The sequence below is a fragment of the Cystoisospora suis genome (genome assembly GCF_002600585.1).
Source record: "Cystoisospora suis strain Wien I chromosome Unknown contig_29, whole genome shotgun sequence".
NCBI classification, from domain to species: Eukaryota; Apicomplexa; class Conoidasida; order Eucoccidiorida; family Sarcocystidae; genus Cystoisospora; species Cystoisospora suis.
The window spans coordinates 1-16,843 of record NW_027152831.1 but is presented as its reverse complement, the minus strand read 5'-3'; the positions used below and the strand labels follow the sequence as shown (position 1 = coordinate 16,843).

At 52.3% G+C, this 16,843-nt stretch overlaps 2 protein-coding genes across 2 annotated transcripts; one reads left to right on the top strand and one right to left on the bottom strand.

Annotated features, from left to right (window-relative positions):
- The first annotated feature begins 3,668 nt into the window (after positions 1–3,668).
- Positions 3,669–10,069, top strand: CSUI_000066 (methionine type ii). Its single transcript, XM_068060300.1, has 8 exons — positions 3,669–4,272; positions 4,785–5,172; positions 6,001–6,116; positions 6,577–6,775; positions 7,101–7,210; positions 7,620–7,797; positions 8,824–9,047; positions 9,646–10,069. Exons 1-8 carry the CDS (start codon positions 4,243–4,245, stop codon positions 9,856–9,858), a joined length of 1,458 nt encoding a protein of 485 aa, XP_067927723.1. The 5' UTR covers positions 3,669–4,242; the 3' UTR covers positions 9,859–10,069.
- A 1,516-nt stretch (positions 10,070–11,585) lies between these two features.
- CSUI_000065 (cytochrome c) lies at positions 11,586–15,138 on the bottom strand. Its single transcript, XM_068060299.1, has 4 exons — positions 13,630–15,138; positions 13,044–13,152; positions 12,139–12,227; positions 11,586–11,747 (listed from the first exon to the last, which is right to left on the bottom strand). The coding sequence occupies exons 1-4, from the start codon at positions 13,840–13,842 to the stop codon at positions 11,607–11,609; spliced, it is 552 nt and encodes a 183-aa protein (XP_067927722.1). The 5' UTR covers positions 13,843–15,138; the 3' UTR covers positions 11,586–11,606.
- Between the last annotated feature and the right edge of the window lie 1,705 nt (positions 15,139–16,843).

The window sequence follows — 16,843 nt, the reverse complement described above, 5'->3', positions numbered from 1 at the left end:
TCCTTGTCGCGCGATGGCTGAGCGGCAAGTAATCACCAAAAGAAAAAGAATGGCGGACTAGCTGACAAGTGCTTTGGTACGCGTGAATGGGGCGCCTCCGGACGCGATGATAGCGGACCTCTGCTCGCCGCGCCTCCTTTGATTGTAGGAGAGCATATCGGGAGACTCGCCAGCTCTCGGTTCAAAGCGCCCAGTTCTTCCTGGGTCCGACTGTACTGCTCTCCTGAGAAATTGCCCCGGACCTGTTTGGGGTCTTGAGGTCGCCTTTCGGCTCATATGTGAGAAACGGACGCGGCGACACACCATCCCAATCCCAGCAGTGGCAATGAGCTGGGGAGTTGAGCGGGGCCTTCCGGAAACCGACTCGTGAATACCTAAGGCTACATTCGTCGTCTTCGCGATGTTGTGCAGAATCTGCGACCATCAGCAGGGTCTGTTCTCGGACCGTCCTGGGGCAGGCGCATTTTCTAGCAGTCGGCCGGTCAGACGGAGTAGCACGGGGAGATGCAGTCTGAGCGGATCGAGTAACCGTACGTGTAGTCTCCGTGGACCACGGGGGCACATGCGGCGTGGTCTAGGGCCGCATGGAGCATTTCCTTTCGTCTGTGGCTGCGGTAGCACCAAATGGAAACCACAATGATCAAGATCATAAGAAGGGCTCCGGTTACACCGAAGGCAACTATTGCCATGAGTTTCCAGTCCACAGCCTGCGCTGGGTTCGCCATCGTGCGTACTAAGCATTCACAAACTTGCAAGTCCGAGGCGAACCGCGTACACCCGTTTTCGAATTCTGCGGCTTCTGGCCTTCCCCTGCCTTGGTATACTCTCTTAGAAATCCACGCTTGTTTCGGGGTGTGAAGACGGCCGTCGTCACTCGGGCTCCTGCGGCACAGTCCTGACAACGCAGCAGGGTACGCGGCTTCCTGCGCAGGCAAGCTCGACACCTCCAGGGTACGCGGCTTCCTGCGCAGGCAAGCTCGACACCTTCTTGATGGCTTTGCTGAGCTCGCGAAGTGCGTCCACTTGATTTCCTTCGGTATGCTCTCGAGAAAGTGCAGCCGTTTGCGCAATCTTGGGAAGAAGGCCCGCAGAAAAAGAAGCACAGATCGTGCTTTCAGTCTGCAACGCGGGCTCGTCCAGCGCTTCCCAGTCTGCTGATACACGCACCATACATCGCACAATTACATGCGACTAGTCGGTACAATGCATTCAGAAGACCTGCAGACCTTCGGGGGCTGCATGCACGGGGGGCCCCTGTCCGCAGGTATTCCGCTTGACGGTGAGCGCGAGGCCACGCACTCGGGTTTCAACCTTCGGAACGCTGAAGGGGCAGCCGTAAACAGTACGCACCAGCAGCGTCGCCACCGCAAAAGTTCGCCTCGATGCGCGGGGCGCAGCATCTCAAGCCCGGCTGGCCGCCGTACCCCCTTAGCCCCCCAAACATCTCACCAAGGAACCGACCGATTGGCTTTTCGAGGGCGGTGCGTGGACTGCGGGAAGGACGTTGCCGGGAAGCGCGAACGGGGTGCAGTCACCTGTAATGGAAATAGGCATCCATTCATGCAGAATTGCCCGCTGGCTCTGGAGTGAACGCCCCATCTGCCGGGTCCGAGCATCAGACCAGATTTCCTCTGCCGGGCCCCGGCATTCCGGGCACGAACTTAGAAGAGATGTCTCCATGGCTACAGACCCCCTGGTTTCGCACTCCGGGGCAATTACAGTTTGGGACAGCCTTCTATCAGCTCACGCTGTAGGCTTCGTTCAGAGAAACTCTACGAGGGCAGTCGGACACGCGTGAGGGCTTTCCAGCGCAGGCCCTGTCCATCCTGCACTTTCTCGGTTGTAACAGCGGTGGGTTTGGCAACGCGGTAACAAAAAAGTTTTAGCCTTGGGGGTGCTAAGTTGTAGAGTCTCGTCAGCATAGCCACACTCAGGGTCCTGCCGTTGTAAGGCCCGGGAAGTCCCTAACAGCGGCACCACGCTTTGCTAGACAGGTAGCGGCTCAGGGCTGCAAACTGTCCAGGTAAATGTCCACTCGGCGCGCACCCTGTGGCTTTTACAATACTACGCCTCTCGCGTCACAGTACAGATTTCAGTCCCTCTGTGTCTTCGTTTAAAGGTTAACCGCTGGGGAGGATCCTTACTTTCACCGTAAGGATACCTCTTCTCGCTGCGGCCGCTCACGCTGCTTATGATGAGGCTGCCTTTCCTCCGCGCCCAACAGAAGGACATACTACTGCATAACCTCTTGTGGCTTCCCTACTAGCGCCGTGGCTTCTTATATATCCCAACTCGAAACGGCTTAATTCACAGAGACCGTGCTGCAATCTCGAAGGAAGTCGGGGTCATCTGCTATGCTTGAATCTCTCACTTAGCAGGTGCCACTACAAGGGCGTTTGCGTCCTTCGTGGATCCCAGCAACAAGGGTGATCAGCCCCGTACAGGGTGAAAAAGATACGCCAAGCTCTTCCTGCGCTCAGTCAGATAGGATGCGTCTGCAGTAGGGAGAGTTAGCAGTTTGTCCAGGCCACAAAGTTCAGCCGATCGGTCGCTGGTTATTCTCTCAGTGAGTTCCGCCGGCCCATTATTTTGTGAGGCAATCGGGCGGTTTCCATTAATATGACTGGCCCGGCTCTAGCACACTCTTTTCTTGAAAAGAGCTCAGTTCGCCGGTTCGCTGCTGGGCAGGAGGAGCAGCTTTTAGTCCCAATCTGCTCGTCTCGGAAAGAGTCGAGAAAATAGTTGCCGAGAACCCTGTTGCCTCCCGGGGGCCAGTGGCATCTGGTGAGAGGGTAAATAACCCGGAGGAAGGCTTGCAGAAGATATTTGAGCCCGCCTGGCGTACTCGACAGTTTGTGCCACACTTCAGAACGCACCGCAGTCGTAATGTCTCGCAGCCGTGATCCTTGTGTGAGGTCAAGGTCTGTCGTGCCGCGTACTCGTGCCAGTATGCTGCTCTCTTGGCACTGAATGCGAGACGCATTCTTGACGATAACAGAGACACAGAAATGCTTGTCCGTTCCGGGCGCCTTCTAGAATCGCATCGAACTCAGTCAGCGGTCTCACGACCGCACCAGTTAGTCGCTACGGAGACTGATATTCCGACCGCCTGCGCCGGGAGGGTGCTCTTGTTTCTTGGCGGCATGGGTGGTCATCTCCATGCAGGCGAGCTGGCTGCTTCAGAGAGATCCCCCCCGGTTCGAGAGCTCGGAGTCCCAGCATCGTTGTGTGCTGTTGCGGTAGCTGTGGAAGCTCGGACTAGGCAACTCTGTGCGTCGTTAAGACGGGATCCTGCAACCACAACTACCAGTGCTCTGTTAAATGGTTTTCCCCGCCGTCGGGCCGGACGTTAACCGGCCTAGGCCCATCGGGACGATAAACGAGCATCGAGCTGTTTTCGCCCACTTGCCACGAGGTTCGCAGCATGCCCGCCCGGCACAGCACACATGGGGTTCAGCTACAGGCTCTTGAGCGCCGAAGCACTGTCCAGGTCGGTGAAGCCGACGCCATGACGAAGTACCGCGTGTTCCTGTCAGCACGGCGGCTTGGTAGGCCAACCGGTGGAACCAACGGCGAGAACATCCACATGGCCCGATCAGCCTGCAACGGGTAGACGGCAAGACTCCTTCTTCCTTGCAACATGTCCAAGTAATCCAGAGGCATCCAGTGAAGATGTGTTTCTTGCTGCGGTATCGCCCTCTCGTCGTCGTCCTCTTCTGAAGCGCCAAAGCAATTTCTAGAGCGCGTCTTTCGGGATTGAACGTTGGATTGTGCGAGGAAACTGGTGTCGATGTGCATGCATGCAACGGACACCGTCAGTCTCCTTGACGAACGGATACATATGTTACATCGGAGAAGCGCCTTTAGTCACACTTTCTTTTTGCCGCATAGTCTCAGGTAGATAGTCTATGGCGATATCTGAAGGAGAGACCTCTGCTACGGGCCTTTGCGGTGCGTTCCACATCTTCTCTGGGCAGTGTAGGAGTCTTTCGTTGACGAATTTCCGTTCGTTTTTCTCGTCTTCAGCCCTTACGTTTTTCCAGCTGAAGATTCATTTCTGGAGTTTGCAGGTCCGGTACTTAGCAATCTTTCAAGTGCTGAATTGATTTTGACCCTGGCCGCCGGAGCGTTCAGTAGGTGCCCCTGCTTCGCCAGTTGCAACAGATCCCCAGGCGTTTCTCCCTCTTCTTAGCCTTCTTGCGGAGACCTCTTTTTCCGTCTACGCGCGTCTGTGTCTACAGAATGCCATCGCAACTGAAACGAGAAACAGCGGTACGTCAGACCGTGTCATCTTACCAGCTTCCTGAACGGCGTGCACTGGTGCAATCCGGTAGTCGCGGAAAAAAGACAGCACCCAATGAACTGTGTCGGAGGAGGATTCTTAGTTGCTGGTTACCTCGTAGATCCCTCTGGTGTCCTACGAGTCGTTGGCATCCTAATGTAAAACCACCCGGCAGCGCTTCAGCTGTGCGGTGCAGTCTGCGTACATAGCAAAATTTTTCCTCGTGCTGTTAACACTTTCACGACACGCTGCCATCCCGCGTGTGGCGCTTTCAACAGAAAATGCGCGTAAAGTCACACCCGTCACTTGCATAGCTTGCGCTCAAACAACGTGTGTTGCTTCGGCCGGGCCCCGTTCTCTCTTGACACACATCCTTTCCGACATACGCGTAAATGCGGCAGTAGGAGTGCTGTCATGTGCGTCACTCCTATGTCTACCAGCTATCTGTAATCTGCTCCACTATCTTCACGACCATACCAAACGTGTCACGTGGTTCTTTCAGGACCAGGAGGAAGGCTCTTCTCCTCCTGAAAGTCCTCAGAAGACCAAGGAGCCGGTCCCTGCAGAAATAAAAGTGAGTGCACCCCAAGTCGAAGAAGCTTTGGACGAAGACGAAGACGAAGAAGGAGAAGCAGGGGGACAGACAGTCGAGGGGGAGAAGAAGAAGAAGAAGAAAAAGAAAAAGAAGAAGACCGGTGGAGGAGGAGCAGGAGGCGCGACTGGAATCATTCCCCCTGGAAAGGCTGCGGCGTTGGCTGCTTCGACTCAGTCGGCGGAGAACAGCCAGTCTTTAAGACTTCTAAAAGAGTGGAAGTCCTTTCCTGAGAAACAAACCTGGCCCCCGAGCAAGCCAATGGATGAGCTCTTCGTGACTGATGAATATCCAGCAGGTATACAGTCTCGGAGCTCCCCGTGAGCTTCATACATTTTACTCGGCTTGTGCGTTTCCAGGAAGCCTGCACGGGAAACAGTCCTCAGGTGAACAGCGTATTATGCCAACTGTCTGCACATCTGAGTGTGACGAACTAGGCCGGTAGACGGACGGTCAAGGAAGGGTTACGGATTCAGGCGAGCTGAACAAATGCCTACACATCTGTGGGTCCAGATGTGCGTCGGTGTACTCGCCCCATGTGGTTCCTCGTGTGCATCTATAGAGGAGTGAGCAGGGATGGGGGGTTGACTGAGAGGCTTCGGCAGTACCGGTTGGTTCTCTCTCTTGAAGCTAGTAAATCTGTTTCAGTACTCAGCAATCAACTGCGAGTTACTAACTGTCGGCTGTAGCGCTGCCACCAACGAACTTGACGTGGTCAGCTGGCCACGGCCCTGTCGCCGTGCGTGTGCGGCTTTGTGGTCACGACTACTCACCGCAGTGGACTCAGCGTAAGACGTATAGTTGTTTGTTGCATGGCTGTGTGTTTGGTGAGTGTTGATATGCTCCGACACGCTAACCTATCTCTATTCTTTTTTCTTTTGCGCGTGATGCACAACCAACTTTGCTGTGCATCGCCTCAACTATATCAGAAGACTACTAGCCTCGGTCTCTGTGTAGCGCTACCGCAGAATGCTTTGCAGGGAGCAGTGCATACTGACGGTGCTTTTGCATCATCTTGTGGACCTGGTGTGGTCGCCTCTTTGTTGCTGGCTTCAGAAAATTGGTCTTGTCTGTACTCCTATTCCCCGATAGGTGTGACCGCAGCGTGCATACTCTTTGTATACAGGAGAAATTATTCTAAAGGACACGCGGCGAAAGAGTCCTGAGGAGGAACGTGAGGCTGTCCGGCTCGAGGCTGTTAATATTAACGCGATACGGCAAGCAGCTGAGTGCCACCGACAGGTCAGTTTTGTCTACTTGTATATGTGTGTGTGAGAAGTGGAACGAAGAACGGCTGGAGCCTGCTAGTCTCGCCTGCACGATTTGCTTGATGCTGTACGAGAAGAAAACCCCGGAAGCATACTTCTACTGAGGGTCCCTCCTGCGATCGTGGCGAGAGGGTCTGCTTCTCCCTGTATATCAGCCAACCTGGCAGGAGTGTAATTTCTCTCTTGGTCTAAACCGGGGGCCGTAAGAACCGTCCGATGTCACTCCGCTTCTCGTCGTCGGCGAACCAGTCTTTTCCAGATTTAGACAATCTCAGATCCCTTCACACGTTATCTTGTGTCGTGCCTGGGCTGATCTTTCCCTCCTGTCCCTGCTGTCTCTCTCAGAGACGAAAAACCATTGACACTGCAGCCGTAAGTGGCCGTTGTTTGGGAAACATTCCCTGCCGTTCATCTGGTTGGTTGCTTCTTGACAGGTTAGGCGGTTTGTCCAGGGTATTGCACGCCCTGGCATCCCTTTGATTGAGTTATGTCAGCAACTCGAGGCAAAATCCCGGGAGCTCATAAAGGCGGAGAAGCTGGAACGAGGCTGGGGTTTTCCGACAGGATGTTCTATCAATCACTGTGCAGCACACTACACCCCCAACCCAGGCGATACTCGAGTACTTGAACAAGGTGAGTCTTCACGCATTGTTCATCTATGTATATCAACATAAGATATGTATGGGTTCTAACAGATGGTAATGCATGCATGCATGCATGCTACCAAGTTCTACCGTCTAGTCATATGCTTCCTCTGCCCTGATTAGATGGGAGAGATCGACTGCAACTACCCGTCTGTCCGGATGTCAGCACCATCTCCTTTGTTTCCTACAAAATTGACGTGTAGCATGCGTGTACGTTTATTCACTTTGTGCACGCGGTCTTGAGAGGCCAGACGCTCCTACCCCAGTGTCCACAGTGCTGACGTATACGGCATTGATCTGGATGTTGTTTTCAGGTGACATTTGCAAGCTAGACTTCGGTGTCCAGGTAGCTGGTCGGATTATCGATTGCGCTTTCTCAATCGCCTTTGATGAGAAATTTGATAATCTCATCAAGGCTACACAGGTGAGCTAACTCATTCGTTCCTCATGTCGTGTGCGCAGGCTTGTGTATATGAAAGGACCTACTCTTTGTTGCGGTGTCTCTTGTTTTTGTAGGACTGGTATGATCATCCCGTCTGCACCCACCCTTTTTCACCCTGCATGCATAGGTGGTGTTTGTGGCTGCGTGGGCTATCTCCAGAGATATAGCGGTATGTGTGTCAGACTACGTGTATATAAATATGTATAGACATGAATATATCAATGTAAGGCATGTAGGAGTCCTAACCCAAGCTATCGCATACTCGTTATCAGCAATTCTCAATACCTCAGATACTATGTAGATGGTATCTCTTCGTCACGTTAGGATTTCTGAGATTCTGAGGGTGCCGCTTTCCAAATTCTGTAAAGGCACGTCTTCCTTATGCCTTCAGGATGGTACAAACGTAGGAATCTCGCATGCCGGTCCCGATGCTCGTCTAAGCGAGATTGGAGGGTACATTCAAGAAGCTATAGAAAGCTACGAAATGGAGATTGACGGCAAGGCTGTACCTATCAAAGCTATTCGCAACCTCACAGGTCATTCCATTGACCTATACCGTATTCACGCTGGTATGCCTTCAAACCGCTTCTACGATATTTCATTGTCTTGCCCGTTTTTCTTTTCCGCGGCTGGCCCTGAGGCGCAGACGTCGGTGAACCCACACGGTGGAAGAAAGTAGAGATAGAGTCTTCGATTTTCGCGAGTTTCATTATCTCTGCTGCTGCCCAACTACAAGAGAGAGAAACGTACAGAACTCACACGCTGCTTGGACGTGCTCATTTTGAACAAAAGCAGCATGTTTTCATGACAGTTATGCTGAACAAACCTTTGGAAATGCTTCATGTGCTCTTCTGAACCACGTGTAGAACGAGAGGCTACGCTTCTTACTGTCTTTATGTGTGCACCAAGTGTTCTAGAGAAGAGGGAATTAGTTCGGGCAAACATGCATGGACCTTTGTTAGATTTGTATGGTATCTTTATACCCCGTCAGAAACGCCGTCTTCGCGCAGTCTTTTTTGTTGTCTGCACATATACACACACGTCCTCTACCGAAGGGCGTGTTTCTAACCTTGCAGCTTAGAGTGCGGACAAAGAAAGGCAGTGTGTGTATGATTAATCAAGAAGACTGTGGGAGACTTACGTTTCTGGTGATCAACGCCCTAAGACAATCATATGTGTGTGTATGTAGTTTATGCTGTTGTGTGTGCACTATCTGTAGTACCGCTTGTGAAGACGCGATCGTCTGTAGGTATTATATATGTGGGGTGACTGGCATTGTGATAGTCACGTTAGGAGATCCGCCTTGCCGGAGTAGCACGCCTTTCTCAGAGCCTGTAAGAAAGAGGCAACTAGACCTCGAGGATCCCCGATCAGATGTTTTGTCTCAAGTCGAAAAGCTAGAAAAAAGCTATTTTTAAAACTACTTGCTCTTTCCGAGGTTCCCATGTAGAACAGTTCATCAATATTCCTTCCTCTTCTGTCTCAAGGTCTCCTAGTAGGGACACACTTTTCTCAGTGGTGTTGTGATTGATTGATACGGAGGAGAATCCGGACGACAAGGTGTTGAAAGCCTCAGTTTATCTCATTGTTCTCAGGCAAGTCTGTTCCGATCGTCAAGGCTCCGTCAGGTCATATAAGTAATGCCCCGACAAACATTATGGAAGAAGGAGAGGTTTATGCGATTGAAACTTTTGCTTCAACCGGCAGAGGACATGTCTCTGATGAAGGCGAATGTTCGCATTACATGAAAGATGCGAATGCTCACTTTGTTGCTTTGAGACTCAAGAGCGCTAAGGACCTTTTGAAAACCATCGACGAGGTGCGCTTAAACTCTTGGTGTACACATGTAATGGAAACCGGTAATCCGTCTGTTTCGTTTTCAGACGCAAAAACGAAAATACGTTTGTGCGGAGTCTCCGGGCTAAGCCTTTTTTGTATGAGGGTGATGATAAGTGTAATAGTCGTAGAAGCAAACTGTCTGCACTCGTGTATTGTATGGGCCGGAGCATTGATGGTTCTATGATCCTTTTGGCCTCAATGCTTGCTGTACATGCGGCAGTCTAGCTCAGATCCGTAGCTAGATACACTCCGTTTAACTGTATTCTTTTCAGAGTTGGGATAAAGATAACAGAAGACTGTGCATTAGATACAGAGTTGAGATAAAGATATATAGGACGAAGAGAACACACTTACACATTACAAGAAGAGACAGGGGTGAAACGGCTATCATCCTTCATACATACGTGGCCGAAGAGAATGCCGCCGAGACCCACTTCCTCCCTAGGTGGTGCACCGGAGGAGGATAGAGTCATGTCAAGAGAAGCTCCGGGACAGACAACTACGCGATTGTACAGGATGGCCCCACCAACTCCTTCGTGTGTGAAGCTGGGATGATGACTATGTGTTTGACTTCTCAGAATTTTGGAACCCTGGCTTTCTGTCGGCGCTGGCTGGACGATCTGGGTCAACCACATCACCTTCTTGCTTTGAAGCAGCTCGTAGAGAAGGGAATTGTGGTGCCGTACCCGCCGCTCAGTGATGTTCGCGGCTCATTCACATCTCAGATGGAACACACCGTTTTCATCGGAAGCAGATCTGTTGAAGTTGTCTCAAGGGGTGACGACTACTAATAACGTCACGACAGCAACCATTTCTCGTTTTCTTTTCTCCTGTCTCTCGTCAGCTGTTCTCACGCGTGAAATCCTCTCTGCTTTGCGACGTCTATTGTCTTGCTGCTCTTCGCAGCTCGTGTGATAGTAGGCAGGGTTCAGAAAAATCGGAGGTTCTTGAGGTCGAGACTACTGAGGACCGACATTCTTCAGGAGTAGACAGACTTCTTTGCTTTCGTCTGTGTTGCATTCATCCGGGGGCTGTTGCTGTGTGCCTAATCAGAGAGGGCGGGCAGAGACGTTTTCATGTTGTTGCCACGCCGAGTGGAGTTCACAGATAAGTGCGCGGAAGGCTGAAATTCTCACTACGGAAAGACAGCGCCTGACCTCTCAGTTGTTCTAGGAACACACCATCGCAGCACACAGGATCTGGGCGGGAAGTAGAGACGACGCCGCGTTCCGAGGTACTTGTTACGAGCGGAGACGCTGTCTCCCGTCATCTGCTCTTACCTTTGCAGACTGGGCTGCATCTTCAACTAACTGGAGTGGGCACCGACGTGAGCACACATTCACTTATCTAGATAGGGCTAGCTGTCTCTCATGGCACGTGTGTCTGGTAAGGCTACCGAGATTCCGAGCTGAACTGGTTTTTATTGCATCGTGTTCCAGTCTGCGTCCACAAAAGCGGGTAGCACAGGCTAGTGAAGAAGCGAAAGAACAAGCTGTCTTGGGAAAATAGGCTGGCAGGGCCGCGGTGCCTTGGCCTTCACGAGATGCCAGGTAAAACTGTTGCTGAAAGACGATACCAGAAAAGAACTTGACATCGGTTTGCTTCCGCGGTTCACGGGTAAACCCCGCAGACCAAAAAATCCGAGAAACCTTCTCTTCAGGCACTTGCACGAGCCGAACAAGAGTTTTTTTTGCAGCACATCCAGAGCACCCTGAAGCAGGCCAGTGCCTCTGCTTCAAGCAAGCGAGAAAACGCCTTCCTATTCCAGTAGGGAGGGCTTTCGGCCCAAAGTGCAAAGAACAATCCTAGAACGTTTCGTTTTGCGAATCGCGACAACGACCGAGAGAAGGCAGGCCCAGAGGATAGCCCAGGCCACCCGGATCAATAAAGAAGCCGCGTTACCTAGTTTAAGAAACAACGGGTTTCCCGCTACCTGTTCATTCAGGGCTCCAGCTGGACGCACCTGAGATCCGAGCGGCCATGGGATATAAAAGCGCTGGCACATAATGAGAATAGGCACCCCGCGACGAATGGGCTTGAGCGACTCTCCCTACTACCATAGTGTTACCTACCTCTCACCGCGTTCTTTTTGGTTCCTCACACCCAGACCTCCCTTACCAATCGCTGCCTTTTGACTGCTGTATGAAGCCATAGAGCTACGCGTTTGTGACAATGATAGCCAGGGACGTCGCTCCAGGCACCCGTATCCTCCGAAATCCCGTCGTGGTCCCTACTGACGTTGAAGTGAACTCGGGTAAGACAACGCCGTTGTTCGCTATGGAACAGAAAAAAGGCGTGCAGTCTCACTCGCCGGCTTCAGCCGATCAAGATCAACGATCACAGAGCCACCAGATACTAAATCCTCGGACGACAAGCGGAGGGAAACAACTGACGTGCGAACTAAGTTATTTTCGTGAAAAGAGTACGGCCTACAAAGCCGGATTCAGGGGGGATATGACCTGCATTTTTCCACGTTACACAAAGAACACAGCTGGAGTCTACTTATATTCTTTTCGTGTGTCTTGTACGGAGGAGACACCTACGATTCTTTATCACAGTCCAGAGAGCTGGTATCTTTCCTGTTCTGTAATTCCAGATGCTCTTGCAAAGGGCGCCTGTGAAAAGGCAGCCAGTCTTGATGGCAGGCTGCTTTGAGGTACCAGATCAAATCCACTCGGTCCTGCGGGCAAGCAACCATACAGGAGGGGAAGAGGGAAGTACACAGCCTCTAAAAACGCATGAGAGAAACTGTGATGGCCTTCCATCCGAATTTCAAAGCACGTCTAATCAGAAAATGACTCACCACGAGTGTTCCAGTCTAGTGGACGGGAAACGAAGGCCTGAAGTGAGGTAGGTGAACGCCTATCTCACATCGGATCTCAGAATAGCTCAATACATGGCGAGTACAGATAGATACAAATCAATTGACCGCAAATGTGAAAAGACAGCTCCGACACGATGATGTTGATGCCTGTCTTCGAAGTGGAGATCCTCCATGGACACCACCGATTGAAGAGAGCACTCGGGAGAGCTGAGGCTGCGTAAAGCTAAAAAGGCATGAAGCTCGTTACCTGCCACGAGCTCAAGCCGCGAAAATTCATGTAGTTCGCGTGCTCCGTGAAGGCCCGGGGATTCCTTAGGTACCGCATAAGCGTCAAATCTGATGAGAAACAAAGAAAGAAATAGTCGAAGAGAAAGCTCTCAAGACAAACTCTGTTAGATGCAAGTTTCCCTTTCTCTTTCTTCGGCATTCCACAGCTGGGGGGGAGGCGACGGAACAAAATCGAAAGTACCGTTTCTGTCCGGTAAGCAAGCGAACTTCCTCTCGTGCTGTTGTTTCGCCTACCGTGTGTCTCCACAAGCTGATCGTTCACTGTCTACTTTTTACCGAACGCGGTGGCTCAGCCTATCCGAAAAGAGGGCCAAATGGGAGTGTTCTTTATCTCACTGCGAACTCACACCCCATGAGCCGGGACAGTGCAGATGAGCGCACGTCTCAATCAGGACAGCGCTGGGCGCAGGGAAGCGCCGGCGGATCTTAGGCGGAGTAACCCCACGATGACGAACCCGCGGCACACTGTACGTACTGCCTACTCCGAAAGATGACGGAATTACATAGACGACGAAGAAACGGAAATGAAGGGGGAAACGCCGCAGGTGTATCCGAAGAGATACAGGCCGTAGAGAGCTCTACAGATATAAGGACAGCTATCTCCAACGAGAACGACATGTACGCCAACAGACGAGCTAAGTTGCCAAGAATCCAATTATACACACTATGGACAGGGAAGATGGATAGGAAACAAGCTTCAGTAGAGAACTTTGTCAATCCACAGACTACACATGTTTCCAACAGTTAGCGGAGGATTTGTATTCATCCCGGCTAAAAGAAGATAGTCACTGCTCTAAGTCTATATCTGTGATCTCCATGTTATCTGAGCAGCCAAGGTTGTGCAGTGCGCTTTTCATGGCTTACCAGTCCAGACAACGCCGCTCTCTTTCATAGTCGGTGATGAGGTAAGGAGGGAAGTACGTTGTCCACGTCCAGCGGTACGTCCATAGAGTCCGTAGAGAGACGGCCCTAGCTACGTGCAACGATTGGACCCAGCATTGAACTCGTGTACATACAGTTGGCGTAAAACGCCACGGGAAACATTCACGACGACCACCGAGCTCTGAATGCGGAGCATGGAGGCTACTCAGACAACGACTCCTGCCCCCGTCCAGCAAGTTTCGACCTTCGTGCGTCTCAGAGCTAGCACCATCTCAACAGCCACGCTTATCAAAACTGGCGAAAGAGACGCCACAGAGCCACTCCACGAGGGGCTTGCGTATTTGATTCTTCCATCTTCCCCTGAAAACCCCGCGTAATTCCTGGAGTCATGCTATTTAGTGGGGCCATCACCAAGAACATGCGGTTCTGTAATCAAGCACCTACAATAGTTGAGTCACTTATATCCCTGTAAGTCTTAACTTGGATATACAAGTCAAACAATGTACACACTCCAGGACACTCGCCGGGCGACCGGTAGGGAAGACGGCCCAGAGAGAGCATGACTCACCAAGGTGCATCCGGAGGCTTGTATGTTAAATTGGTTGATGCAGTGGCACTGTGCACAGTGTTTCTTGAAAAGAAGCCGCCCTCGCTCGACATCGCCGGGGGGGAGAATAAAGTCATCTGGAACATCGTCATCTCCAAAGGACCGAATCCTGGTCTCTGGAGATACGCCCCCCGCCAACGAAGACGACGACGATTTGCTTGCCTCTGCTGACATACTTGCACAAGGGAGGAATGTATGCGGGTCCAGGCTTGGGCAGATGGCGGGGAGAAGAAAGGACGAAAGCGAAACAAGAAATCAGCGTTCTAAGAAATTAGCTGTTTTCCTGGAAGCGCGTGCACGTGCGATGCTGAAGACTTTGAAATACGGTTCTGGTAGAGGGTGAGGGAAGCTATCGGAAGTATTGTCGAGGAGGAAGCCATAAATGAGACATTCATATCCAGACGTGAACGACTGAATCACACGGCCCTGCCTCCCCCTCAGGCAGAAGGGGGAGGTACGGGGCAGCCCTATCATACAAAGACTTGTGAGAGGGCGAAGCCGACAGGAGAAGAGGGGACGTGAGAACGCACGTTGAGCCCGACACCGCCAAGTGGAGCCGGATATCCCGCCCGACCTGGTGGTTGCTCAACCCCTCATAGCCGCCCGGGGGGAGTACGGACTCAACGGCCCTGCTGTTATAGTCATAGGAGTCGAAGAGAAACACTGGCCATGTTTGAGCTGTAGCGCTATTGCTTAAAGTGTTGACGTTTGCAAACTTGCGCACGAATACTCGGTGTGGTTTAAACCCCCCAGTGCGCAAATGAAAAGCGGTCACCGGGAAGGATGAAAGTCACGTCTCGGGATCTCGCCGAGTTCGCTTGGTCCGCATTTCTCCGCGGCAGGAATTACAGTTGAGTGCGAACCGAAAACACATAAGCGACCGTCCAAAGTATGACCATGCACTGAAGGGAAAAGGCTGAAGTACCAGAGAATCACCCGTGTGAGAGAAACGTAGTCTAAGAGAAGAGCCTTTGCAGCAACCGCATGTGCTCAGAGAGCTCAAAATTCCCTGCCGATGCAAGCCCCGGCGGAAAGCCCGAGATTTTGTATGACACATATACTTCTTGCGCACACGAGGTCCCGTCAAGGTTCCTTCTTGTTTCGCTTCCGTCTTCTCTAGTTCTTCGGAAAAGAGGCCACGGGGAGGGCAGTGTGCTGTCCTCAGATCCGAGGCCCGAGGACATGCTTATCCGCCTGCAATCTGTTTTTCTCGCTGCATGCCCGGCTGTGGAAGTAGCAGCGGCTGCGAAGCAGAAGGGCTGCCACCGTCATCAGTACATCGTCATTACCCTCGACCGCAGACTCGTAAACTGTGACGAACTCGGATTCTCTGTCAAGACTGACACCGCTCAGCTCGAACAGATATCTGGATGACAAGCGGAGCCGTGTTGCGCGCGATCCCCATCGCGGTGCAGACTATAGCTCGAGACTGACCGATTTCTCGCAATCGCTTAGAGCGTTGCCGGGGACACAATCTTGTACGGCCCGCATCTGCATGGAGCTCTCCGACTATTGCAGGCCGCTCCTCTAGTTCCATACGCGTTACGGCAGTTATGGAGGAGCCGAGCCCGGTGGGAAACTGTGGCGCCCCGTTGCACCTGTTCCAGTTCTGTCGGCCTCCTTTTCAGGGGCTGGCTATCCTGGGCGGCGCGGTTTGGAGCATAGTCTCCGTCCGCTGGCGACCGGCCGACTTCAGCGGCATGCCGTGAAGTGGTGATGGTGGAACGCTTTCTTCACGTTCCCGCTGCTCACATCACTCACCGCGACCCCGGAAGACACTTGGTCACGGCTGTACAAATCCGATAGTGCCGACAATCACCATGACTTGGTTTTGAGTGCCATACGTCTTCACTGGCAGAGTTTGCTGGTTTTTCCTGGACAAACTCAAACTTTTCGCCGTTAGTAATAAGAAGTGTCAGGATCTCAAGACCGCGCGGCACACCGTGAACATGCCACTTAGGTTGAGTGCAAACATATATTCGTACGCGCACGAACACGTACTGTATTATCCCACTCACATGTGCCCAGTATATCACACCGCAGAATTCAAAGCGTCCCTGAATGTCACCTACGCGCCCTCCTGTACTGCAGATTCCGTAACCTACAACATCGTCTTTCCCCTCCCAACAGATCGCTCACGCAAGCATCACCACCAGACGCTTGAGATGCAATACTAGAGAGAAATCGCGTCTCGCGCTCTGGGCTGTTGAGCCCGTTTTACACAGGCTCACGCTCGCATCTCCAAGATTTCCTCTCCTGCCCTTCGCCCAGCGCGATCCCAAGGTAGCGCTGGTAGACCAAGCGACCTCTCCGTGGAAATGGTACGGAAGAGAGCCAACGAAATCCTGCTCACTCGCGGCGATCAGACCTGCGAGCTCCCTCGCGACCAAGCAGAGCGTAGTGAACTCCACGCGTTTACCTAGAGTTCACTGTGCTCTCGCCGGTTGCCCCCAGATATACCTCTGTATACTGAGTAGATAAAAAGACGTTCTCTACGCTTTCACGATGAGTATACGGTTCCTCATGTGGAGGTCCGGGCTTCTCCAGCGCTGACCCCGAAAGCACGCTGCTAACTTTTGATCAAGCACGATGGTCCATCTCCAAGCTGCGGGACGCTCCCAGATGTCTTCACATATTACCCCTGTCATTTCCGTTGCCTCACTTTCAGAAAACAGATCGGCGACTAGGTTTTGCTTCACGATTATAACCCTCATGCCCTGTCCACTATGGAATCCAGCAACCGCCTGGGGTTGCTTGGAAGACACGTGCCTGCTGGGGTCGCAGTCCCTTCTCTCTCCCTACCTAGCCATCCTAACTAACTGTCTTACCTTTTCTTCAAGAACTCTGAAACGCGACAAGATCAGCTCGCAGACGTCCGAGGCTCAGCAGCGAGCTGTGTCGAATGTGTTAACTATGAATGAGTCACACGATATCCATACAGCACATTCGTGTGTGCCAGCGGCTATGCCGTGAGCCTGGCGAAGTAGGGTAGGCTCACGACCTGCGGGCAACTGTATGGACTCAAGAACCCAGTTCCTTTCAGCCGACCACACAAAGGCATGTCACAGTTCTCTCCCGGACTACGGCAGCATCACAGTCTAGCACTGGCACGCTCTACGCTTCTCCCTCCCCCCCACCCTCCCACGCGCATCTCGTTCCCTGTTACGACTGTGTA

Excerpts from the sequence above, each read along its gene's own strand:
- CSUI_000066 (XM_068060300.1), top strand. The coding sequence starts at position 4,243 with ATGCCATCGCAACTGAAACGAGAAACAGCG. Across the intron at positions 4,273-4,784 it reads AACTGAAACGAGAAACAGCG|GACCAGGAGGAAGGCTCTTC; the intron begins GTACGTCAGACC and ends TGGTTCTTTCAG. Across the intron at positions 7,211-7,619 it reads ATCTCATCAAGGCTACACAG|GATGGTACAAACGTAGGAAT; the intron begins GTGAGCTAACTC and ends TTATGCCTTCAG.
- CSUI_000065 (XM_068060299.1), bottom strand. The coding sequence starts at position 13,842 with ATGTCAGCAGAGGCAAGCAAATCGTCGTCGTCTTCGTTGGCGGGGGGC. Across the intron at positions 13,153-13,629 it reads AAGCCTCCGGATGCACCTTG|CTAGGGCCGTCTCTCTACGG; the intron begins GTGAGTCATGCT and ends CGTTGCACGTAG. Across the intron at positions 12,228-13,043 it reads GAGCGGCGTTGTCTGGACTG|ATTTGACGCTTATGCGGTAC; the intron begins GTAAGCCATGAA and ends GTTTCTCATCAG.